Source organism: Musca domestica, unplaced genomic scaffold, assembly GCF_030504385.1.
Source record: "Musca domestica strain aabys unplaced genomic scaffold, Musca_domestica.polishedcontigs.V.1.1 32, whole genome shotgun sequence".
NCBI classification, from domain to species: Eukaryota; Metazoa; Arthropoda; class Insecta; order Diptera; family Muscidae; genus Musca; species Musca domestica.
The window spans coordinates 8,572,558-8,599,363 of NW_026712311.1; the positions used below are offsets into that span (position 1 = coordinate 8,572,558).

The 26,806-nt window shown below is 36.0% G+C and overlaps 1 protein-coding gene across 2 annotated transcripts in view; it reads left to right on the forward strand.

Annotated features, from left to right (window-relative positions):
• Positions 1-499: 499 nt before the first annotated feature.
• Positions 500-26,806, forward strand: part of LOC101889341 (ADAMTS-like protein 1) — an 82,577-nt gene continuing 56,270 nt past the window's right edge. The window contains exons 1-2 of one of the 2 annotated variants that reach the window (XM_059125211.1): positions 500-2,240; positions 26,365-26,527. In XM_059125211.1, coding sequence (XP_058981194.1) covers positions 2,233-2,240; positions 26,365-26,527 — 171 coding nt within the window. In that variant the 5' untranslated portion in view covers positions 500-2,232. The remainder of the gene's footprint in view (positions 2,241-26,364; positions 26,528-26,806) is intronic. The other variant, XM_011298195.3, reaches the window with a different exon arrangement.

A 26,806-nucleotide genomic window follows, 5' to 3' on the forward strand; every position in this document is an offset into this window, starting at 1 on the left:
TTTTTTTCGAAATTACCATATCTTGAAAACGGTTGAAAATATTGAGAAAAAATAAACGGCACAAGTTAGCACAAATCAAGCGCGACCCAGCACAACTTTAATTTTTCGAAATTCGAAAATTGCAATTCTGACATACTTTCGAAATTATCGTTTTTTCGAAATTGGTAAGAGATATCGAAAAAATTTTAACGGCACAAATGGGCACAAACCGAGTACGACTCAGCGCAACTTTAATTTTTTCGAAATTCGAAAATTGCAATTCTCTCAGATTTTTTCGAAAAAAAATCTTTTTTCGAATATCTCAGAATTTTTTTTTGAATTTCGAAAAAGAAATTTCGGCACAATTGAGAACAAACCTAGCACAATTCAGCACAAGTTTCCTTTTTTCGAAATTCGAAAATTGCAATTCCAACGGACACCACATACTCCCAAATGTTTGAAAACAAACTACTTAATTCAAACACATGTTGACAAAGGAATATGTTTCAGAAACATGTTGCAGCAACTTCCATACATTCACCCATCACCAGCAACACAAAGAAAGTCACCACTACCAAAGTGTGGAAACATCAAACAAATAAACTTAGCGCTAGGATACAACACGTGCTTTATGCCAGCGGAAGGATACTGTTCTTGTATCAGTCATTGTGGTGCCATTGATGCAATAAAAACGTTGCCATAGACCGGACGGACACGTTTCGCCACGAATGGTCGCAATGTTACGTGAACGACAGACAAGAGATTTTGAACTTTGGCAGTAGTTTAACCTAAAAACTGAGAGACAGAGAGTTGAGACTCAACAACGAATGGTGATACTAGCACTGGCGTTCAGTCAGTCACTCACTCGCTAGCTGGCTGGAGGTGAATTTGGGCTATATCCTTCCTCTTGCGTGTTGTGTCATTGCTGGCTTACTTTTTTTTTTGGCAATTTCGGAAGAAGGACTCTTTTGTGCTCTCGTTTGAAATTCAATCGTTCGACACATTTATTGCTCTCTTCGATGGATGTGAATGTGTTTGGTGCTGCTGAGTAGGATTTCGAAGGAAACTGGCGCTGTCGTAAATTTGTGTTTTCTTGGCACCGTTCAATGCGGCCAGAGCTTTGTACGAAAGTGCGTGAATGTGTGAAGTTTAGTTTTCAGTTTACGCTAAACGAGTTAACACGTGTTTGCCCCCCAAAAAAAAAAACCAAGTAGAGGAAGAAAACAGGAATAAGGAACCGAAGTCATATCTTAGATGGGAAATTATTTGAAATAACAAAAAAAAAAAATTATATCAAAAAAAAGTGGAAATGAATAAATTATGGAAAAAAAGTTTAAATAATCATTAGAAAAAAAATAAAACTTACAAAAAAATAAATCCATGAATATCATCAAAGGTTATTAAACAGCTATTTACATTCAACTACGACTTTGTAACGTAAAACATAAATGCCAGAGATTATTTATAGTTTAAATGTGCGTGTGTGCTAGTGTGTGTGTGCTTTGTGTATTAATGTGTTAGTGTGGCGCGTGTTCAAAATCTAAAACAGCATAAATAAGTTATTTCATCGAGAAAAAAGAAACAACAAACAAATAACTTCATAAAAAGTCCATAAAAATATTTATTACCTTGGATAGCTTTATCCTGCACACACAAGGAAGGATATTCGTACGTTTGTGGGTATTAAAAAAAAAAAAACAAAAAAAGTAGAAAAAATTCCTAATATTACCAAAGAGGAGCCAAAAGGCAAATGCCGCCATCCACAGGATATTTTGAAAACAGAATAGATTCCTTTCGATTGTGACCATAAAACCAAAGTGCAAGTTCTAAAAAAGTCACGAAATAAAAGTGCAGCCATAAAAAATGGAATCCTAAACTATTGGAAAAAAAAAAACGACAAAAAAAACTTGGAGTAAAATCATTTCAATAGAACATTACAGCAATCGAAACTAATATTAAAAAAAAAACAACTATAATTGACTATCATTTGGCAGACAAAGGATGCTGCTTTCGATAGATGCATTTTATGATCGGAAATAAAAATAAAAATGCATAACTGTGCATCGTGTTTTGTAGAACTGCAATAAATTTAGACATTGTATGACAGCGAATGAACTATATTCAGTTTGAGTGCAAAACTTTTTACTCTAATTGAGTGGATTACAACAAATTTTCCTTGATTCCAGTTTTTTGTTTTTTGGATATTGGATGCCGTCATAAATTGTTAAGGACATCGTCGTCGTCCTCGTCATAATGTTACTGTAAGTTTTTGCATACTTGTAAGAGAACTTTGTAAAGAAGAATTGGAATTATTTGTATATTTGGGAAAATATTACAAAAAATTTAGTTTTATGTTAAAAAAAATTTATATAGAAAATAAAGGAACAATTTTGAAATGAGGGAGCATTTAAGGTATTTGAAAAATAAAGTTATGTGTATTATTCCAAATCCTGGATATACATTGAACAAGAATGTGTTTTACCTTTTAAGATTTTAAAACGCCGTTCCTTTTTAACATACATATGAACAGGCTATGAAGGAAATACTTAGGTTAAGTTAGGTTAAAAAAGCGGTGAAGAAATCGCTACATCTCCTGGATATACACTAAAGTTGGTATAGGCCTGTTGTGCGGTCTAGACCACATTTTATTGAATTTAATTCGGAGCATTAATTATATTAGAAAATCAATTGCCTTAAAACAATTACTTGACTGTTTTATTTCATTAACCATGATCTGATGAAGGTCGGGTATGGAGTCGTACCCTCAGAATAGAAATCTGATATTTGCAAATGAAAATAAAAGAGAAAATGCTCCAATGTTTCAAAGAACGACTTAAAAATGTAATATATTTTTTTTAATGCCCAAGGTTTCAATTCAGCATCTAACTTTACTATGGTTGTTCAATCCGTGTTTACTTAAACTAAATGTGTTTTTCGAATTTTGCTCCCGAGCATATCACATCTTAGTTATCATAAATTTGACATACCTTAAAGAAAAACGTATAAAAGGCGTCTCAACTAAAATTTGTTTTTTAATTTTTATAAAACAGCCCTTTTGAGGTTATGCGGAAGATATGCCAACGTAGAAATCGGGAAACTGAATTTGTTTCCAGGTCAATGTGCAGAGAATTGGCATTTTCCTAAGTGATTTCAGCTTGTTCTTCAACAATATAGCTACTCGCTATTTACAATTAGTATTGCATAAAATTTCCACTTGGAACGAATTTAAAAATTTTCAAAAGAAAACAAGTTAAATAGCAGTAAGTTCGGCCGGTCCGAACTTTGAATACCCTCCACCATTTGGAACGATATTTGGAAATTAAAAAAAAAAATAAAACCCTTAAAATATTCTGTTAAAATTTTAAAAATACCGATTATAGCCGCTATATTGGGGTCTATACGACGTGGACCTACATAGGCATTGTTTGTCAGAAGCCATTACCATATTCAAATTCGAAACTTGAAATAAACGTTGAATAATGTAGATAAAATCATCAAAATATCGTATAAAGGGAGGTACCGTTATATCGGAGCTGTGCGAAGACCTGGACCAGCATAGACAATATTCTGTCTTAGGGTATAGCATCCATTACAAACTTCAAATACGAAATCTTAAACAATTTCGGTGGGTATTGTACCTAAACTCGTCAAAATACCGAATAAAAGGATGTGCTGATATATGGGGCCTATACGCAGACCTGGATCTACATAGACAATTTTCTGTCACAGACTGTAGTTTCCATTACGAACTCTAAATACGTAATGTGAAACAATTCCGGTGAATAATGACGCTAAAATTATCAAAATACCGAATATTGGGAGATACCGTTATATGGGGGCTATAAGAAGACGTGGATATGCACAGATAATTTTCTGTCTTAGGCTGTAGAATCCATTACGAACTACAAGTACCAAATTTGAAACAATTCCGGTCAATAATGTCGTTAAAATCAGCAAAATACTGAATATAGGGAGGTACCGTTATTTGGGGTCTATACGAGACGTGGACCTGCACAGATAATTTTCTGTCTTAGGTTTTAGTGTCCATTTCGAACTTCAAATACCAAATTTGAAACAATTCCGAACAATTACGAACTTCAAGTACCAAGTTTGAAACAATTCTGGTGAATAATGTCGCTAAAATCATCAAAATACTGAATATCGGAAGGTACCGTTATATGGGGCTATATGAAAACGTTGACCTACATGGCCCATTTACCAACTTAACCTTCCTACTTGAAAAATAAACATATGTGCAAAATGTAAGCCTTCTCTCTCAATTCGTTCGAAAAATAGCGTGATTACAACAGACATACGCACAGACAGACAGACGGACATCGCTAAATCGACTTAGAATTTTACGCTGACCAAGAATATATATACTTTGTTGGGTCTGACATTCTGGTGAATAATGTCGCTAAAATCATTTAAATGGGGAGGCATAGTTATATGGTGGCTATACCTAAATGTGGACCAAACCCATATTTGAATTTAATGTTATCAACCTGCTTCAATCCGTTCGGATTCTAAAGTGATTTTCACAGACGAACAGACAGACGGATGAACGGACATCACTAAATAGACATGGAATTTTATGCTGATTAAGAATATATATACTTTGTGGGATCTACAATGTATATTTCGAGGTGTTACAAATGAAGTAAAAAACTTAATATACTATGGAGGAGGATATAAAAATATAAAAAGGTCCTCAGCCCTAAAATTGTTAAGATCTGTCTAAGAACTCCAATGCCCCTGAGACCAGGGCCTGGTCAATTCTATCTTCACCTGCTATGATCGTATTGAATAATTCCTGATAGTTCCTAAAGCATATACTGAGACTAAGATAACTTTAAATACTCCGTATACTTCCATATTTGCCTAACGCTTATTAAAATACGGAAATTTTTCTCAAGCTCAGAGAAGAAGTATGAAAGATATTTAAATTAAATTCGTTTTAATTGAAATCATAGCTAAGATAGGTAGAAACGAAGCTCACTATCAACATACAACAACCCTTCCTCTAAAAGCCTGTCTTCAAGCTGCAATTCAGAGCATCCTTAGCCACAGTATAATATCGTTAAGTCCGTCAGATCTGTCTAAAAACTCAAGTGCTTCTGAGACTAGGACCTTGTCAATTCTTTCTCCACCTGCCCTATAATATATGGTCCTACTTGAATGTTCGTACAGCCTATGTATACTATAACTAGGATAACTTCAAATACTCCGCATATTTCTATAACACTGAACACTTTTCCCAAAACGGAGACGAAGTATTTTTATTGCTATTATCCAAGCACTTATATTAGTCTTGGAAAAATTGAGAAACATAGAGATAAAGGGCTTATCAACACAGGCCTAATGCTAGATTTGTAGATACGGCTTGTGTTGAGGTAAAATTTATCAAATTACCGGTATTTGGGTGTAAAATGTGAATAAATATTGAAAATATTTTGTTGTATAGAAATTTCGCTTAATGGAAAACCAGTTCTTAAACCTTAAGTTTCAATGGAGGTTATAGATGTGTTCTAGAAATATGTAGACATGTCAAAGTCTATCGCCATAACTTTAACATTTATTTTTTTAAATTTTATTAAATGAAATCAAAAAATGTCGGAAATACCTTCACAATTATTTTAGATGTGTTCGAAATGGTCACCTTTGACACGATTATGGCCTTCAAACGGCCAATGAAACCGTCACACGCTGCCCGAATGTTGCTCTGCGGTATTTTGGCCCATTCCCGGCGAAGCGCTTGCTTGAGGTGACCGACACTTTGGTATTTTTAGTGCCAACCATGCTTTCCAAAATACTCCAGACATAATAGTCACATGGATTGGTATCCGGGGATTTTGGTGGCCATTGTGCGCTGGAAATTAAGCAAGGAACCTCATTTTGTAACCATTCTTGGGTGACGTGTGCTGAGTGCGATGGTGCTGAGTCCTGTTGGAATGTTCGAGGTCTGCGGCCAAACATTTTGCATGTCCAAGGCTTTAATACACCGTCCAGAATATTTTCGCGATAATATTCGGCATTTATTCTGATGCCACTTTCGAATAATATGAGCGGAGAGCGAACATCGGCTGTTATGGTGGCCCACACCATCACCATGGCCGACGCTTGAGTTTTGGTGGCCAACCGAAGGTGCACATTTTCAGCTGACCTCTTTGGCAAGTAAACACGATCATTTTGTTTGTTTACAAACTGCTGGACAACGAGTGTGTTTTCTCATCGGAGAAAACCAAATTCGGCAGTTCACCACTTTCGGCTAAGCGAAGCAACTCTTTAGCTCTTTTGAGTCTATTTTCATTCCGTTGCGGTGTAAGTTCTTCCACTTTTTGGAATTTCAATGGCTTTACCCTGAGCTCATTTTTCAATATTTGCCGAATGGAATATTGCGATATGTTCAGGCCACGAGCCACTGCCACGCGGGTTTCGATCAAGTCGCTTCTTCACTTTTCGAACCATTTCTGCTGATGTTGCTGTTTTCTTCCGTCCACTTCCATGACGTCGGACTACGCTACCAGTATCACGGTAACGAGCAATGGTGCGAGACACAAAAGATTTATTTACATTTAAATGCTGGAGTGCTCTAACGATAGCCACTTGTGAATTTAAAGCCAAATATAAAGAAATCACACTATCACGCTTGAATTCCATCACGAACAACTTTTTTCTGGAAAGTTCTCAACAAAATGTTTTTGTACCCTAGTAAACAATATAATGAGTTGTCACTGGAATAATTTTAACAGTTGTCGGTTGAGTGGCTTAGAAATGACAGCAGTCCGAAATTGTTTTCATATTTTTCATCCCACCCTGTAGTTACTATACTTTATCGAAAATTAGGTATATTCGCCATCTCACTTCTTATTTCTCCAAAATGTTCCCCAAAGTACTTACATGTGTCCAACCTTAAAGCAACATTATCCATTCATTCGCACTTCCGAATGCCGAATACTTAACACCTTGATAATGAAAGAAATGAAGAATTGGACAAAGAAGGGTAACTTGTTTCTTACAAATTGTCTCCTTACTTAAAGAGCCCTTTTTGTAGCAAGATATGATGGCCTGTCCAAAAGAGAAAAAAACCCTCTAAAGGACATTGCATATGAGAAGTGTTTTTCAATTTACTTCTACACTATTCAAAGGTCCTTAATGCATTTCTATTTCGTGTAATGTATTTTGAAGCCATACAAAGTTTGAGCTGCTTCTCTCTCTCCCACCCATCCTATGTCTCTGGGATCAAATTTCCTTACAAATCCAAGGATATGAGAGACAGAAGAAGAAAAAAAGGAGGAAAACAAACATATCTCCACTACTTTTTTAAAAGACGACGAACGCAACTCATTACCTCAATTCCGTTTCCCCTTTTCTTACATTTGCTGCTGGGATGTAATTCTGGCTAAAGCAGCTCAAATTTTTATTATTCGCCACAGCAGGAAAAAACAAGGAAGAAGGAGGGGTGCAGGCAAATTGCAAGAAGAAAGTAACAAAAACAGGAAAACTAAAAGGAAGTTACCGGATAACTCCAGGAGCTAAGCATGCAATGATGTTATTTCATTATGTTTGTATTCTTCCAGGGAACGTGTCTGGGCAAAAGACCAGAAAAAAAGAAGGGAACGAAACGAAACTCCACTCCATGTCTCTTAGTTTAGGTAAAGGTGTGTGCGTGTGCAGTGTTAGTTGTTACTTAGAGACGTGTTCATGTAAAAAAACTTTACTTACTTCCTTTTTTCTTGTTGTTGTTGTAGTTGTCTAAGGTGTTACATTAGCCGAGTACCAGCTTTGTTGCAACAAGAATGTTGTCTTCTTGTTGTCGCCTTTCACGTTTAAGTGTGTCAGTAACCTGAACTTAGTTCCGTATAGTTTCTGTTCGTTCGTGTTTTTTGTATTTTTTTGTGTCTCGCTTGTGGGCACATCCTTTGGCTATTGCATTAAAGGTGAGGGATCTTCGATTTTTTGTTACTCTGAAAGATTTGGTTGGTTCTTTTTTCTGCTTTCAATGTTGAACACCTGGAAATGTTTGATGGTGAGGATAACAAACAAGATGCGGGCAAAAGTGAATATTAAAATATATGTTGTTTATGGCTAGCATTAGGTTCGTGTATTTTGTAATGGGAGAAATATTTGATGGCATTACTGGGTGCAATTTTGTGTGTCATCCTTAAAAAATAGAGAATTTTTGTGGGGCTTATTTTAAGAAAATATGGGCTTTAACATTAGTTGTAATTTACTTGAAATCTGGTATACTTTCTGGTATAGATTAGCCGTATGTATTATTCAAATAACTTCCAATCTGGAATGGCCAAGAAAAGTGGGATTGTGGAGATGAAAATAGCTCATATTAACCCGAGTGTCATCAGGAGCTTTTAGTCGCACAATTAATTATTCATGTAGAATAAGTGCAGAATATTTTCATAATTGGTTAGGATTCTCATATTACGTTACCATCACAGTTGTTTCAATATATTAAATATAAATTATAAAATAATATAATTAAAAACCAGTAAAGAAAATCATAAGTCGGGCAGGGCCGACTTTATGATACCCTACACCACTTTGCTAATTTAGAAGAGCTCCGCATAACAATTAAAAGTTTTTATGGGAGAATTCTATCATACACGCTATGATTATAATTATAATTTAAAGTTCAAAGGACTAAATATGCCGAAGCATTTGTATCTTTTAAATTCGGACTTGTATTACCCATTTGGTACACAATTAATTTGAAATCGGATAAAAAAATATATGGGAGCTATATCCAAATCGGAACCGATCTCGATAAAATTTGGCAAAGATATTTCTGAGCTGTATTTGATATATTTCCCTGAATATCGTTGTTACAGAGTGCATATTACGGCTTTGGGTAACAAATATGACAAATCGGATGAACAGTATATATGGGAGCTATAGCTATATCTGAACCGATCTTCACCAAATTTGACATACTATATTCTAGACTCAATTTGGTCGTAATTGCCAAATTTCATCCCATTTGGGCAAATATTAGACGTTTGGTGCACAACCAAAATAAATCGGACAAAGATATATATGGGAGCTATATCCAAATCTGAACCCATGTCGATAAAATTTAGCAAATGTATTTCTGAGCTGTATTTGATATATTTCTTTAAATATTGTTGTTACAGAGTGCATATTACGGCTGCGGGTATATTAAATTTTCTATTCCGTTCGCAGGATCTCGAAATATTATTCCTAGATCCCATAAAGTATATATTCATGATCAGCGTAAAATTCTATGTCAATTCGTTGAATTCATGATAGAGCTCGTTGTATAAAAGATAGAGCTGTGAAATTTTGCACAGGCTTAGATAATATTTCTAGGATATTTGGTATTGAAAATGAAATAGGCCTCCATACAATGGCACCTGCTGCTTTAAGATATTTTTGAGATTTTGGAGCCGATTCCAACTCAATCAGCTGTAATTTGATATTTAGCGTTCGGTCTGGGCAGATTTTCGCAAGCATTATTTAATACAGGTCCAACTTTTCTTATAACCCCCATCATAAAAGGATACATCCTGATTTTCGGTATTTTAAAGTTTTTGTTCCTAGATTAAAATGAAATCAGCTGTAATTTAAAATGGTATGTTCTTCGTGGGTAGTTTAATTTCTAATTTTTGGAATATCGAAGGTATTGTCCAGTCGTAATTATTTTTCTGCAATACCAAACTCCACACTATGATATTGCCTTCCTACCGTAGATATCATTCGATTTGATCTCATCGAAATATCTGTTTTATACCACATGCCATTTTAGACGAAATACTTTTCAGGACATTTAGAAAGGGTTCAGCTAGGCCCGTTTGTCCGTCAACAGGACTGACTAACTGTTGCGAATTATAATTCTTTGGTAAAAGTTGGCATATCGGAAAGATTCCATTAAAAATGAACCGAACCAAGGTACCCGAAGAAATGGTCCGATCTCTACCATATTTATGACAGATCTTGTGTTGATGGAAATATTGAGATGTACCAAGTCTGAATGGAATCGGATGTTTATTTCGCGTTTTATGAACTTCGGGGGTATTCAAAAATTTGACCATTTTTGGGGGAGGTACCACAAGAAGTGGACAGAGTGGATCATCTTCACAGCAGATGTTGTGTTAGTAGAATTAATGGGATGTAGGAAATATGAAGAGAACCGGATACTTATTTCAGATTTTAAAATCGTTTTGGTTCTTAAAAATGTTGACCTTTGTGGGATAGTTGCCAAAGGGAATGGTCCGATCTCTGCCATCTTTATGACAGATCTTGTGTTGATAAAAATGTTGAGATGCACCAAATTTGAATAGAATCGGATGTTAATTTTGCGTCTTATGAGCGTCATAGGTATTCAAAATGTTGACCATTTGTGGAAGAGGTTCCAGAAGGAGTGGGATAATAAAAATATTGTGATGTGTGTAATTTGAAACAATCGGACTATTACATCACATGTTATAAGAGTTATAATTATTCATAATGTTGACCCTTTGTGGGGGAGGTACTTGATGGAGTGGACCGACATTGTCCATTTTCTCACCTGACTGATGCAAATATTAGGATTTGCAAACTTGAAGCAAAATCGGATTATCCTTTATCTCTCCGTTCAGTAAATCCTTTTTTTTTGAAAATTTCGACCTTTTGTGGGGAAGGTAGTGGACCGATATTGCCCATCTCCGAACTAAATCTAAGTTTGATAATAATATTGCGATATATCAAGTTTGGACCAAATCGGATACTCTCTTCGAGAGTTATCGTGCGAACCAGCCAGACAGACAGACGGACATCGCTAGATTGACTCCAAATATCCTGAAACGGTTATGGTCCAAGAAGATCTAGGGCCCAAAACCGTTATTTCGAAGAGGCCGTATACTGTTGTCCGTATCAAACGATATATACCCTCTCTCTAGCCATATGGCTGAGGGCATAATAATGAATTATAAACATAACAATAACCAAATGTGAAACATGTCTCCGATTTTGGCGCATCTTAATCATTCATTTATCTAGCGCAAAGATAATATATACATGGGCCCTCTCTTCCTGAACCCTCTGGGAAAAAGTACACATTTTGAACAATTTTTAGTGACATATAAACGAACAAAGTGCTCGATTGGTTGGAAGTTTCGTACATAGTAATATTTGTAATAAATTTAGATTTGGGCCTGAAAATAGTTAATATTAGCCTACACATTCCGGTACTACCCTCATGAAGAGTCAAGGTTTATAAAACCTCAAATATTGCATAGTTATAAACAAATAAAAAAAACAGCTAAGTTCGGCCTTGAAGAACATTTAATACCCTAAATCATTTTGAAGAAACTTAAAAATTGTCCAAAAAAAAAAAAAAAAAAAAAAAACAAAAAAAAAAAATCCGTCCAAAAATACCGCTCAAAGGGAACCCGTTACATGGGGGCTATACGAAGATGTGGACGTCATTTTGGTAATCAGCTGTAGGATATTATCATCAAAATAGCGAATAAAGGGAGGTGTCGTAAAACCTACATAGACAATTTTCCGTCGTAGTCTCTAGTAACCATTACGAACTTTAAATACGAAATTTGAAACAATTCCGGTAAATAGCAACCCTAAAATTGTCAAAATACCGAATATCGGTGGGTACCGTTGTATGGGGGCTATACGAAATCGTGGACCTATATAGACAATTCTCTTTCAGGGGGTAAAGTACACACAGAAAACTCCTTGTGTAGAATTTCAGACAATTTCATTAAAGAATGTGGCTAAAATCATCAAAATACCGAATATCGGAAGGAAATCTTATATGGGGGATATACGATATCGTAGACCTATATAGACAATTTCAAGGGGTAAAGTAGTCACGAACATACTCCTTGTACAGAATTTCAGGCAATTTCCATGAAACTGTGGTTAAAATCATTAAAAACCGAATATCAGCGGTACCGTTATATAGGGATACGATTTCGTGGACCAATATTGCCCATCTTCAAACTGCAGACAAAAGACAAATCTGTGCAAAATTTTAGCTTCTTATCTTAATTCTTTTTGACTCTAGCGTGATTACAACAGATGGACGGACGGACAGGGTTAAATCATCTAACAATTCTACGCTAATCAAGAATATGTATGCTTTGTTAGGTCTAAATTATTATTTCGATGAGTTACAAATGGAATGACTAACTAAATATACCCTCCATACTATGTATGGTGCAGGGTAAAAAAATGTAGCAACAATTGCTCTGAAATTGTTTAGGTCCACACAAATCCAAGTGGGCAAGACTATTAATGGCCCACATCATATCACATATGTGTTTTTCTCTACGTCTTTCAATTCTGGAAATATTGTTTTTCATGTTCAAATCAATTTTTGTATCCCTTTCTACTTATTTCGAATTTGATCTGGAATAAAAATAAAACATTTTGTTGACCTGACTTTTCTAATCATTTACCGATTTTCAACAAAACATAGATGTTTTTGCATTGTAATGCCATTTTCCGACTTCAATCAATAGATGTTTTTATATGGATCCTTGAGGAGAAGTTACTGACAAATGAATATGTTGGTTTGAGTGTATGTATGTGTATTTGAAGTACATTACGTTGTGAGGTTGCTTGTGCAAACAGGTAGGTGGCCACCTTATCTTGTTCCGACTATTATTATTGTCACTCCCGTTGGTTTAAGCCATAGTTTTTTTGTATGGTCTTTGTTTGGCACACCTTCTAGCCTTAAACTAACACGCGCTGAGCAACACAACACAACAACCACACATCCTTTTCTAGCAAACACACCTGTGGTGACCTTTAGTCTAAGGGTGCTCTGTTGAGTTGTCCAACAAATGCGGGTTTATCTTTATTGGCCACGTTACTAAGAGCAACTGCAAGCCACAAACAAATCTAATTAAGCGTCGTATATCTGCAATATTGGCCACGGGAAGTGATAAATATTTTCTCAGAAAGACTTAAAAGAGACAGATAATAAAACAAGGGATTTACAAAGGTCATATGCTGTAATGAAACACTCGGTGGGTTCTATGGCTCAACAGGTATTATCTTTATTAGATTATTGGTAAAAAACGAAAAGGAAATGCTGGTGGTGAGAATTAATAAAACAAATCGCAATGACCAAGTGCCGCTATTTCCGCTTAAGGACAAATTGAACCAATAAAATCCAATGAATTATTGCATTATGCGTTTATTGCACCATATGATTTGTTAATACATTATAAATATTTTATTGCACACCCTCCCCTCAGGATAATTTAACCATTTGCCACCAAACTCCTTGGCCTTTTGTGTTCGTATCGTGATTTGTGCGATTCTTTTATTACTAGCTAAATATTTACCTTAATTTTTATTATATTTACGGCAAACAATGCCCCGTAGATGGTAATCAAAGTGAAAGTGTAGACCATAATTATGGTATGCACACACACACGCACAAATATGCGCGCACACACACACTCACATTGAGCCAAGTGTATGCATACAATAATTATATGAATTAATGCCGAAGCCGCAATAACAGAAACAAATATAATAATAACAATAACACACGCATACCTATGCATACACACACAAACACAGCCACTCACACACGCACACACTGCAATAGCCAATGGATAATAAGGATAATAATGATATTTCCACATATGTTTGTATGTACTTAATTATGTATAACTCTTAATCATTGAAGTTGAAAATTTATTTACCTTAACATATGGGATCTAATGACATTAAGGGGGGTTCACAGAAGGCGATTAATATGAAAACTATTAATTAGACCTTTAGCCACGTCTTAAGTGAGTCAGATACATTTTCTTTTGAATCTAATTTTCAATTGGATTACATATATAATTAGAGGAAATGACAGATAAGTAACAGTTTCCTTTTTTCGATTTTCTATTGACTGGCAATCGCCTCTTTGGTATATAAGTTATTTTATGACCCGCTGTTTTTAAAGAATTTCTGGTCAGAATATCCCCTGAAAAAAAAACTAGGAAACGGACAAAAATTTGTGGCTCATTTCAATACCGTTCTCTTTTCCTAATTACCCCTGATAAAAATATATTGGCCATTTTTTCCGTAGTTTTTATGATAATTTGATAGGAAGGCTGACTACTTTAAAATAAGATAATATCCCATGTCATTTACGTTTATTTTTATACCCTCCACCATATATAAAATGGAGGTTATATTAAGTTCAAAGGGAATGACCTTTGCAACTCATAGAAATAATTTTAGACCTAATAAGTATACACAGGGTGGATAAAAAAATGCAACAAAGTCAAACGTCATAATTTTTACATTTTTTTTTTAATTTTATTGAATAAAAGCAAAAAAATGTCGGAAATAGCATCAAATTTTAGAATAAGTTTAGAGTTGTTAGAGTTGGTCACTTTTGGCACGATTTATGGCCTTCAAACGGCCAATGAAACCGTCACACATTGCCCGAATTTTGCTCTGCCATTCCCGGCGAAGCGCTTGCTTGAGGTGATAGACACTTTGGTATTTTTTAGTGCCAACCTTGCTTTCCAAAATACTCCAGACACAATAGTCCAACGGATTGGTATCCGGAGATTTTGGTGGCAATTGTGCGCTGGAAATGAAACGAGAACCTCATTTTGTAACCATTCTTGGGTGGCACGTGCTGAGTCCTGTTGGAATGTCCAAGGTCTGCGGCCAAAATGTTTGCTTGCTCAAGGCATTAATACACCCTCCAGAATATGTTCGCGATAATATTCGGCATTTATGGCGGCCCATACCATCACCAATGCCGGCGCTTGAGTTCTGTTGGCCAACTGAAGGTGCACATTTCCAGCTGACCTCTTTGGCAAGTAAACATGATCATTTTGGATTTTAGACTGCGAGACAACGAATGTTTGCTCATCGGCAGTTCACCACTTTCGGCCAATCGAAGCTACTCTTTAGCCCTTTTGAGTCTATTTTCTTTCTGTTGCGGTGTAAGTTCTTGTAATTTTTGGAATTTCAATTGCTCATTTCAATATTTGCCGAATGGAATATTTCGATATGTTCAGCTCACGAGCCATTTTTCGGCCTCTGCAACGCCGGTTTCGATCAAGGCGCTTCATTACTTTTCGAACCATTTCTGCTGATGTTGCTGTCCACTCACTGTCCGTCCACTTCCTTAACGTCGGGCTACGCTACCAGTATCACGATAACGAGCGATGGTACGAGACACAAAAGATTTATTCACATTTAAATGCTGGAGTGCTCTAACGATAGCCACTTGTGGTTTTCCAGCCAAATATAGAGAAATCACACTATCACGCTTGAATTCCATCACGAATAACTTTTTTCAGGAAAATTCTCATCAAAATGCTTTTGTGCGCTTGTAAACATGTAAATGAAAGCAGTCTGAAGTTTGTTGCAGTTGTTTCATCTCACCCGGTATATTCTTGGTCAGAGTAAAATTCTAAGACGATTTAGCCGTGTTTGTCCGTCCGTCTGTTGTAATGACGCTAGAGTCAAGACGAATTAAGATAGGAAGTTAATATTTTGCACAGATCAGTCTTTTGTATGCAGTCAGGTCAATTTCGAAGATTCGAAAGAATTGTCTGCATAGGTTTACGATATCGTATAGCCCCCATATAACTATACCCCCCGATATTCGGAATTTTGATGATTGTAGACACATTTTGTCTGAAAATCCACACGAGTTCTATCTTAGTAGTTTGCCCCCTGGAAGAGAATTGTCCATATAGGTCCACGATATCGTATATCCCCCATATAACGATACCTCCCGATATTCTGTATTGTATGATTTTCAATGGAATCGTCTGAAATTCCATACCAGCCGTTGCTTCTGAGTACTTCGCTCCCTGTGAATTGTCTATATAGGATCACGATATCGTATGGCACCATATAACGGAACCCTCCGATATTCGGAATTTTTATGATTTTAGCGACCTCTTTAGACCGGAATAGTTTCCAATTTCTTATTTAAGGTATTAAGCTCGTAATAAGTATTGCAACCTATGCCAAAAAATTGTATATGCGGGTCCACGTCTTTGTATATCCCCAATATAACGGTTTTCATTTAAGAGGTATTTTTCGACGGATCTTTTTTTGAAATTATTCAAGATCCTTCAAAATGGGGGAGGGTATTAAAAGTTCTTATCGGCCGAACATAGCTGTTTTTTACTTGCTTCGACTCAGAATAGTATTTCCGATTGAAATCGAGTAGAGAGTGAAACTCGATCGAATTTCGGAGGTATGTTTATGAGTATAGCTCCAACTCTAAGATTGCAATTTGTTCGATCAACAGGTACATCAATTTACTTTATTTCTACTTGGCCTTCCTGTCGTTCTCTTCCGATGTCTCGCACATGTATTTGTCCACCAATTATTGCACTGGCTGAAATCATCATTTCCTCCTACTAGACAATCTCACTGTCCGTGACTGTTATACAAAATAGCATTTTACTCCGAATCGCATGCGATAAAAAAATTTGACAAATAAATATTCACTTTTTTATTGGTTTATTTTTGCGAGATTTCCTTAGATTTTATCCTTTTCTGGCAAGTACATATAGATTGTACCTATTTTGCTATGTGCCCGATATCTTGGCTGTTGTACGACCGTAACGCTCAGAAGTGACATTTTAGTGTATTTATGATTTCGTCGGGATTAAAAATGTTCGCGGTTTAGTGGAAATTTTCGTATTTTTTCATGTAAAAGTTATGGTCTATTTTACCCGCTGAATATTGACCAATGACCAAACAAAATATTACGGCTGACCAAGCCCTAAACTTTACCCCCTTGCTAAATTCCGTGTAAATTGGTCAATATTTGCAGCTGCAAAACAGGAAATTTTGCTGTTTTTGGTCCATTGACCAAAAACAATAGGGTTCTATTTTGACTTTAACCCCACCTCTATTCTCAATTTCGTGAGGATCGGGCCATAATTGCGACCTGTAGCGTGATTACAATTTAATATGAACAGACGGACGGACGGACGATCGGACATACATAGCTAGGTCTACACAGCTCAAAGAGATAGGAACTTATACAGATTCCTACGTCGGGGACCAATATTTCGATGTGTTACACAATTTTTGGCCCAATCAAACTTATAACACATAATTTTGTAGGATATAACTTAGGATTGACATTGAGTCCTACTTTCAGGTGAAATATAAATTGAGATACACAACTTATACTTGTCTATTTGATTTTGTATTATCTAAATCCTAATATCTCCATCAGTTATCAACTGAGAGCCCATCTTATTTACATTTAACGCACAACAATTCATTATCGCATTCAGGCACTGTTTCCGTTTTTTGTTTGCTGCTTTATGTACTAAGTAATCAATGCTATTAGACTATTCATTATGTAGATGTATGTGTATACATATATGAACATATTCATAGCAATATTTGTGTTCAGCAGCTGTTGCCGCATTCATTATTGCATCCTTCAGTGATGCTCTATAAAATGGCCGATAATGAATAATAATCATATTTGCATAATTTCCGAATTGTTTAAACTAATTATTCCCACAATCCATGGCAGATAAACACAAAAATGTATTTGATGTGGATTTTAACGATTAATTTCATTTGATTTCATTTCAATTCAGTTGCCCATTCAGATGATGATTTGTTGCCACTGCAGATAATTATGCATCAATGATCTGGAAACCGTTTGTTGGCCAAGTGCTTTAGATATAAGTGATGAATGAATGAATGAATGAAGAATGAATGCATAAATAGCAAAAACAAAAAAAAAAAACAACAAAGAGAAAAAACATTTATATTTTCTTTAAAATATCAAATATTTGTCCAAAAATTATGCATACACAATTTGAAAATTAAAATCACATTATTATCTCCAAAAATTTGAGAAATATTGTTTATATATTTTTCTGTGAAGGGAGGGGTCTGTGGTTTCTCCTTGAGTTGAAGTGACCCGACAGTAACGAATCTGATGGCCATAAATCATTTAAATGACCTCTTTGTAATTCATGAGATTTTGTAAAATTTGCAAATGTTATTTTAATTTTGAACTTGCGCTGTCTCCTCTTCTTCGCTTCTACTCTCTACCAGAGCAGAGCGCAGAGTGCAAGTGAAATTTTTTACCCTCCACCATACATAATATGGAGAGTATACTGAGTTCATCATTCGGCTTGCAACTCATCGAAATAACAATTTCAGATATAACAAAGTATATACAGGGTGAGCTGAAAAAAACTGCAACCAACTTCAGACTGCTGTCATTTCTAAGCCACTCGTCCGACAGCTGTTAAAATTATTCCAGTGACAGCTCATTATATTGTTTAAAAGCGTACAAAAGCATTTTGGTGAGAATTTTCCAGAAAAAAAGTTATTTGTGATGGAATTCAAGCGTGATAGTGTGATTTCCTTATATTTGGCTGGAAAACCACAAGTGGCTATCGTTAGAGCACTCCAACATTTAAATGTGACTAAATCTTTCGTGTCTCGTACCATGGCTCGTTACCGTGATACTGGTAGCGTAGCCCGACGTCAAGGAAGTGGACGGAAGAAAACAGCAACATCAGCAGAAATGGTTTGAAAAGTAAAAAAGCGACTTGATCAAAACCCTCGTCGCAGTGGCCGAAAAATGGTTCGAGAGCTGAACATATTGCAATATTCCATTCGGCAAATATTGAAAAATGAGCTCGGGGTGAAGCCATTAAATTTCCAAAAAGTGCAAGAACTTACACCGCAACAGAAGGAAAATAGACTCAAAAGAGCTAAAGAGTTGCTTTGCTTGGCCGAAAGTGGTGAACTGCCGAATTTGGTTTTCTCCGATGAGAAAACATTCGTTGTCCAGCAGTTCGTAAACGAACTAAATGATCGTATTTACTTGCCAAAGAGGTCAGCTGAAAATGTGCACCTTCGGTTGGCCACCAGAACTCAAACGCCGGCCATGGTGATGGTGTGGGCCGCCATAACAGCCGATGGTTGCTCTTCGCTCGTATTAATTGACCGTGGCATCAGAATAAATGCCGAATATTATCGGGAAAATATTCTGGAGGGGTATTAAAGCCTTGGGCACGCAAACATTTTGGCCGCAGACCTTTGACTTTCCAACAGGACTCAGGACCATTGCGCTCGGCACGCGGCACCCTAGAATGGTTACAAAATTAGGTTCCTCGCTTCATTTCCAGCGCACAATGGCTACCAAAATCTCCGGATACCAATCCGTTGGACTATTGTGTCTGGAGTATTTGGGAAAGCAAGGTTGGCACTAAAAAATAGCAAAGTGTCGATCAAGTAAGCGCTTCGTCGGGAATGGGTCAAAATAGCGCAGAGCAACATTCGGGCAGCGCGTGACGGTTTCATTGGCCGTTTGGAGGCCATAATTCGTGCCAAAGGTGACCAATTCGATCAAATCTAAACTTATTCTAAAATTTGATGCTATTTCCGACATCTTTTGCTTTCATTCAAAAAAAAAAAAAAAAAAATTAAAAAAAATGTTAAAATTATGGTCTTTGACTTTGTTATAGTTTTTTAATCTCACCCTGTATATTTTTGATCGGCGTAAAATTTAAAACGATTTAGCCCTGTCTGTCCTTCTGTTGTAATCATGCTAGAGGCAAAACGAATAAAGATAGGAAGCTAAAATTTTGCTTTGTTCAGTCTTTTGTCTGTAGGCAGGTTAAGTTCCAAGATGGGCTATATCGGTCAACGAGATCGTATATCCCCCACATTACGGTACCTCAATACATTCGGTATTTTGATGATTTTTGCTACATTTTCAAGGGAATTGTCTAAAAATCCATAGAAGAATGCCCTTCTAAGCACTTTACCCCCTGGAAGAGAAATGTCCATATAGGTCCACGATATCGTATATCCCACATATAACGGTATACCCCGATATTCTATATTTTGACAATTTTATTTTTATTTGACATTATTCACGGGAGTTGTTTCAAATTTTGTATTTGCAGTTCGTAACGGGTACTACAGCCTGTGATGGAAAATGGCTTATGCAGGTCCATGTGTTTGTATAGCCCCCATATAACGGTACCTTCGTATATTCGATATTTTGACGACTTGACGACTACATTATTAACTGGAATGGTTTCAAATTTCGTATTTAAAGTTCGTAATGGGTGCTACAGCCTTTGTCAACAATTTTTATATGTAGATCCACGTCTTCATATAGCCCACATATGACGGTGCCTCCCAATACTCGGTATTTTTGTGCTTTGTGCGACATTATTCACCAACAATTTGGTATTTGAAGTTCGTTATGGGTACTACAGCCTATGACAAAAAATTTAATTTAAAAAATGTGAGCAGGTCCACGTCTTCGTATAGTCTTCATATAACAGTTTATATTTAAGTAGCAGTTTCCGGAAGCTTTTTGAAATTATTCAAGTTCGTTCCAAATGGTGGAGGGTATTAAAAGTTCCGCCCGGTCCAACTTAGCTGCTTTTTTACTTGTTTGTAACCGTCAAACTCCTTCCAAATGGTAAAGGGTATTAAAAGTGCGGTCTAGCCGAACTTACTGCTTTTTTACTTTGAAGTTTGTAATGGGTACTACATCCTGTGATAGATAATTGCGTATACTGATCTATGCCTTTGTATAGCCTTTACATAACGGTATCTCCCTATATTCGGTATTTTTATGATTTTAGCGGCATTATTTATCGGACTTGTTTCAAATTTCGTCTTTGAAGCTCGTAATGGGTACTATAGGCTGTGTCAGAAAACTGCCTATGCAGATCCACGTCTTCCTATAGACCCCAATATAACGGTGACCCCCTATATTCGGTATTTTGACCAGTATTATTCAACGTATTTTTTTTTAAATTTTCAAATTCCTTCCAAATGTTGGAGGGTACTCAAAGTTCGGACCTGCCGAACTTACTGCTTATTTTACTTGGTTTTTAATAGATTCAAGTTTATCTGTGGCAAGATGTTAATCGGCGACCTTGAAATTGCGAAAAGGAGACACACGGCGTCGTATTTTTGTCTTTCTTTATTTTGTTTATTATCTTCCTTTTGTTGTTTCTGAATATTATCTTTGAGGTAATATATTCTAGAATTTTGTTTATAGATTGCTTCTATTTCACTCGGAGCTTGTTTGTAAAACAAATTTATTATTTCAAATGTCTCAGCTTTTCTTTTTGTCGGAAACAGTAACAACAGCACATAAATAAATACATACTTACCGTCAGATTCAATTCGCCACAAGCTGTGTAGGTGCACGTTTTCGCCGCTTGACAACTGCTAAAATATTGCGTTATTTTCTGCAAAATAGACAGGTGTAAGAGGAAAGAGATTAGTGCGATGTATGCTTACATATATGTTTTTAAGATTAAAATCAAAGCATTTTTCAATCAAAGAGAATATTCGGTTTTATAATTCGTTTAAAGCGATAAAATTCTAAATCAAACATTGAACTCAAACATTTCAGCTCCACATCAAAGTAGCCATGTAAATTTTGTTCAACTGAAATAGTATCAGTTTTCCGCTATCACTGAGTATCAGGCTTGTGTACAAATTTATGAGTCATAAATTCCTTACTCTCTCCGATAATCTAAAATAGTCACTTATTCGTATCTATAACTGACCACCAACCGCATGTGGCAAACTCACTAACAAATAAAAATGCTAATGTCTCCTGGGAGTTGTAAAAATCACATTAGTTTGAGAGACAGAGAAGAGAAAGGCAAATGACTTTTGTTTTGAATGAAAAATCACAGATTCATTTTCAAACCCCTTTCCATGTGTGTGTGTGTGGTGTTTAATGTCCTCGGTCCCTTTATTGGATTTTTATCTCTTAATGTTGTTACATTTATTTATTTATGTTTCGAACAAACCGAACATGTTCCCTTGCATTTAAAAATGAGTTAAATTATCTTAAATTGCCAGTCAGAGGCCCAATCAAATCTGAATTACTCTCATAAAAAACACGAGGAGATTAAAATCCTTTCCCAACCAGTGCTCGCTCACGTTCCAAATTTAACGATGTAAATGTGTGTTTGGAATTTAGTTTACATTAAATTTAATTTGATTATGGCGCCTTTGTTTCGTTTGTAAAATTATTGTGGCGCCTGCGTCTTTTGTTTGAAAACAAAGATAGTAGGTCGCTTTGTTGGATAGTTCAAGGGCAACATTATGAAAGAGACCATGATAAAGTTAAAAGTGGTGGTCAGAGTTGTAAAACAACTAGGCTATTCTACCAAGAACAAGAATGAAAACTTGTGGTAACTTGAAGCTAATAGAGGGTAGCCAATAAAAGGAGATACTCTCTTTTTTCTATCTTCTATACCACATATGAAGTTAGAACTGTTTGATGGATGAGGAAACATGTATGGTATACTTATTGGCCCACTATGTAGACATTATGTGGTCTTTGACAAAAGACTTTTAGTGTTCTATAAGAAAACCATCCTGTCCCCTTTGCAAAGATATTTATGATTTTTTATGAAAAGTCCAAATGATATTCTATAATAAGGCCAATTGATATTCTATTCGTGTATTTGTTAAAAAAACCTTGGGTTTTCCTTAGAATGCTTGATTCTTAAGAACAATTTTGGACTTATTATGGGAAGGCCTTTGAGTATTCTATGAGAGGTTCATTTGAGCTTTCAGAAAAGAAGATCTATGGTCATCTATGGAACAAGCAACCGATCTTCTACGATAATATTCATGTTTAGCTTCTAAGAAACCAGGTAGATTTTTAAGAGAAGACCAACAGGAATTCTATGATTGGACTAATCGGTCTTCAATGATATGACTTGACTCTTGTACGAGATGACCTTCTTGACATCTATGAGAAAATCAAGTCCCCTATGAAAACCACTGCTCGTATTCCATGAGGTATTCTAAGAGAATACCTTGTGGACATATAAGAGAAGAGTCTCGTCTTCTAATAGAAAACACTCTCATTTGCTATTTGTCGATCATATCTTTTTCAATGAGAATGCCTTTACTTTCTCTATGAGAAGATCTTCTCTACTTCTACGACAAGATTCATGTTTGGCATATGAGAAATCAACTAGTTTTTCTTTAATGGGAAAACCAACCGGAAATCCATGAGTAAACTAACCGGTCTTCTGTGGGATGACCTCCTTTTCTTCTATAAGATCTTCTTTTCGGCTTCCATGAAAAAATCTGGTCCGCTATGAGAAACTCTGCTCGTATTCCATGAGAAGACGTTCTCGTCTTCTAAGAGAAGACCTTGTGGCCATCAAAGAAAAGACCGGCTTTCGTCGACCGTCGTTCTCTATGAGATGACCATCTCCTCTTCTAAGAGAAAACACTCTCGTTTTCTATGAGTCGATCTCCACTTTTTCAATGAGAATGCATTTTCATTCTCCACGAGAAGACCTTCTCTCTCGGCTATATTCATGTTTGGCTTATGACAAACCAAGCAGTTTCTTATGAGACGACCAGCCGGAATTCCATGTGTAAACTAATCGGCCTTCTATGAGATGACCTCCTCTTCTTCTATATGATGATCCTCTCGGCTTCAATGAAAAAATTTGGTCCTCTATGAGAAACTTTGCTCGGCCACTATTTGAAGGCCTTCTTGTCTTTGATGAGAAGACGTAATGGTAATTTACGTGGAGACCTTCTCGCCTTCTAAGAGAAACCCCCAGAAACTTCTATGGGAAGACCTTCTCTGATACTATTTTTTTAGAAGAGGATGACTTCTCTTTCTCTATTAGAAGACATTCTCGTCTTTTATCGGATGACCTTCTCGACTTCTATGAGAAAATGTAGTCCACTAGACGTTCTCGTCTTCTAAGAGAAAATCTTGTGGCCACCTAAGAAAAGACTTTCTCGTCTTCTATGAGATGACCATCTCCTCTTCTAAGAGAAAACACTCTCGTTTTCTATAAGACGGTCTTCTCTTTCTAAATGAAGATACCTTTTCTTTCTCTATTGGGAAGACCTTCTCGTCTTCTACGACAAGATTCATATTTGGCTTATGAGAAACCAAGTTGTTTTTTTTTTTTTTTAAATAACCCCTCTTCTATGAGATGACCTCTAGTTTCTTTTGGCTTCCATGAAAAATCTGGTCCTCTATGAGAAACACTGACCGTCCTCTATTTGAAGGAATTCTCGTCTTTAATGAGAAGACCTTGTGGCCACTTAAGAGTAGACCTTCTTGTCTTCCATGTTATGGCCATCTTGTCTTCTAAGAGAAAACGCTCCCGTTATCTATGAGAAAGCCTTATAGACTTCTATGAGAAGACCTTCTCGTCTACTGTGAGACGATCTTCTCATTTTAAATGAGGATGACTTCGCTTTCTCTATCAGAAAACCTTCTCATCTTCTTCGTGACTTCGATCTTTTATGTGAAATTATTCGGGTCATGGAAGGCAAGACTTTCATATCTTCTATGGGAATAAATTCGGATCATTTATGAGAAGACTTTTGGGTCTTCTATGAGAACACCACTGGTACTTTTGTTAGAGGAATATTGGGTCTTCAGACCTTTGTTTTTTATCTGAAAACTCTCTGACCACTTTTGAGAAGACAATCGTGTCTTCAATGGAAACAACCATTTAAAAACCGATGGTTCGTTTATGAGAAGGCCTTTTGGACTTTTAACAGTAGACCGCCGTGTCTTCTTTGAGAAGACCTAAGGCGTTTTTATCCGAAAAGCTTCTGGCCTCCTGCTTCTATGAGTAATGATTCAGGCCTTTTATGAGAAGACCTTTGGGTCATCTTTGAGAAAATATTTAGGTCTTCTATATAGAGATATTTGAGTCTTCTGTAAAACTTCCAACGAGAAGACCTTCGGATCATCCTTGAGAATACGTCAGAGTCATTTATAAGAAGACCATGGGGTCTTCTTTGAGCTGATCTTTAGGTCTTCTATAAAAAGACTTTTGAGTCTTCTGTACAAGTTCCAATGGGATGGCCTGCGGGTCTTCTTTAAAAAGGCTTGTTTAAACAGAACTTAGACCACAGACCTTCTTCTATGAGGAGTCCTTTGGATTTTCTGTGAAAAGTCCAATTTATAGCCCATGATTGACAAACGGCACTTTTAAGAAAATACCTTCTCATGCTTTTTGAGAATTCCTTTATGCCTTTGGTAAGTAGAGACTCTCTTTGAGGAACTCTATCTTCAGGACTTCTTTAGGAAATCATTTATATGCATACATTTCACCTCTGAACTTCTTATATGACAAGTTCTTTCAGTTTTCTATGAAAATACCAACTGATACTCTATGATTGACCTAGTCTTTGAGAAACTCTATTTTCACATCTATAAGAACAACTCTCGTATTTTGTGAGAAGCTTTCGTAGACTTCTCGAAGATCTTTTGGTTGCCTTTGAGAGGATGAGGTGCTCATTTTTTGAAAAGACCTATGTTTTTTTTCTAAAGTTCTCTGATTTCCTATAAGAAGATCTTTTGATCTTCTGTGTCTTCTTTTATGAAAACTTATTATATCGTACCAAAAGATATTGTGGCCTAATATGAGAAGTTGTTTGGCCTTTCATCTCTAAACCATCTGGCCTTCTAGGAGTGAAAAAAATTGTAATTTTACTTTTATTTTTATTGGACGCTATTTCCAACCCAACTGCAAAGAAGTTAGGAGTTTGACTAGAATAGGGTATTCTCTAATAATTTATATTCCCTCGTAATAATAGAGGTAATATGGAAGGTATATAATGCTTGTTAAATCCGCTTATAACACCTCGAAAAATCCTTTTTGGACCCCAAAAAGTATGCATACTCTTGATCAGCATACAAGTTTATGTCGATTTAGCAATGTAGGTCCATTTGTTTATCTGGCAGTCTATGGAAATTTCACACGCTTCCGAAGGAAATGAAGTAGTGTGTTCAAATTTTACTCAGATGCATTTTTGGTCAGTAGAATTTTTGGTTCATACAGGTCCAGGTTTTGGAATATCCACCGCCTGATTGGAGGTGTTTTAGGCCTAGTTTGATGCAAATTGGAAGTTTGTGTTCTTGCATATAACTATCTACCTAGGTCCAAGATTTGATATAATCCCCATAAAAGGGTACCTTCCGATTTTGAAGTTTTGTATGTTGATAATTTTAAACGCCATTTCCAACGGTTTTTATATTACAAATTTATTAGAAACAGAACAAAATATGTCTTTTGAATACCCGATTTCCGTAACTACTCTGAAAATTATTACTCTCAAAATGGTGAAAGATATTGAAAGATCCGTTTATAGCCGTATTTTCCCATTTTCATTTTGATATGTAAATATTAGCTGTGATATTTCCCTTATCTAGAAAGTTATAAATTATTTTTTAAAGAAAAAATTATGTCAAAAAGTTATGTTTAATTTTATGTCCTTTTGAAGTGTAAAATAAAAATATTAACACTATTTTGAATATTTTCAAATTTATGATTTAATAAAACTTGATAAACACCCCTTTTATATAACATTCTTTTCATCACTTCTTTACAGTAAAAGTCCTGCGACTTGGACTTTCTTACAACTCAACAAAAAGTCAAACATCAGCAACAGCAGCAGCAGAAGTAACAACAGCAGTAGTCACAACATCATCGCCATCATTAGTGGAACCAAAATGTCTACATTTCGATGTTTATGGCTGATTTTTCTGTTTATGGTAAGTCATATTCATTCTGGGCCAAAAGCTACCACATATATGGCCGGTGATTACAGTTTAATGATTATAAAAAGTCTGTAGCAGCAGCAGTTGGGGGTGGCAAATATTCAGATGGCCATTTTAGTGAATACTTAGTGAGGAGAGACTGATTATTATTACTCGCCAGCCAGTCAAGCCATTTGAAGTCCTGCTTTTTTATGGCAGAATTCATCATTAAATGTTAATATACAATGTGCAGCATAAAACCAATTGTTATGGCATTTGAATGTGTGTTGATGG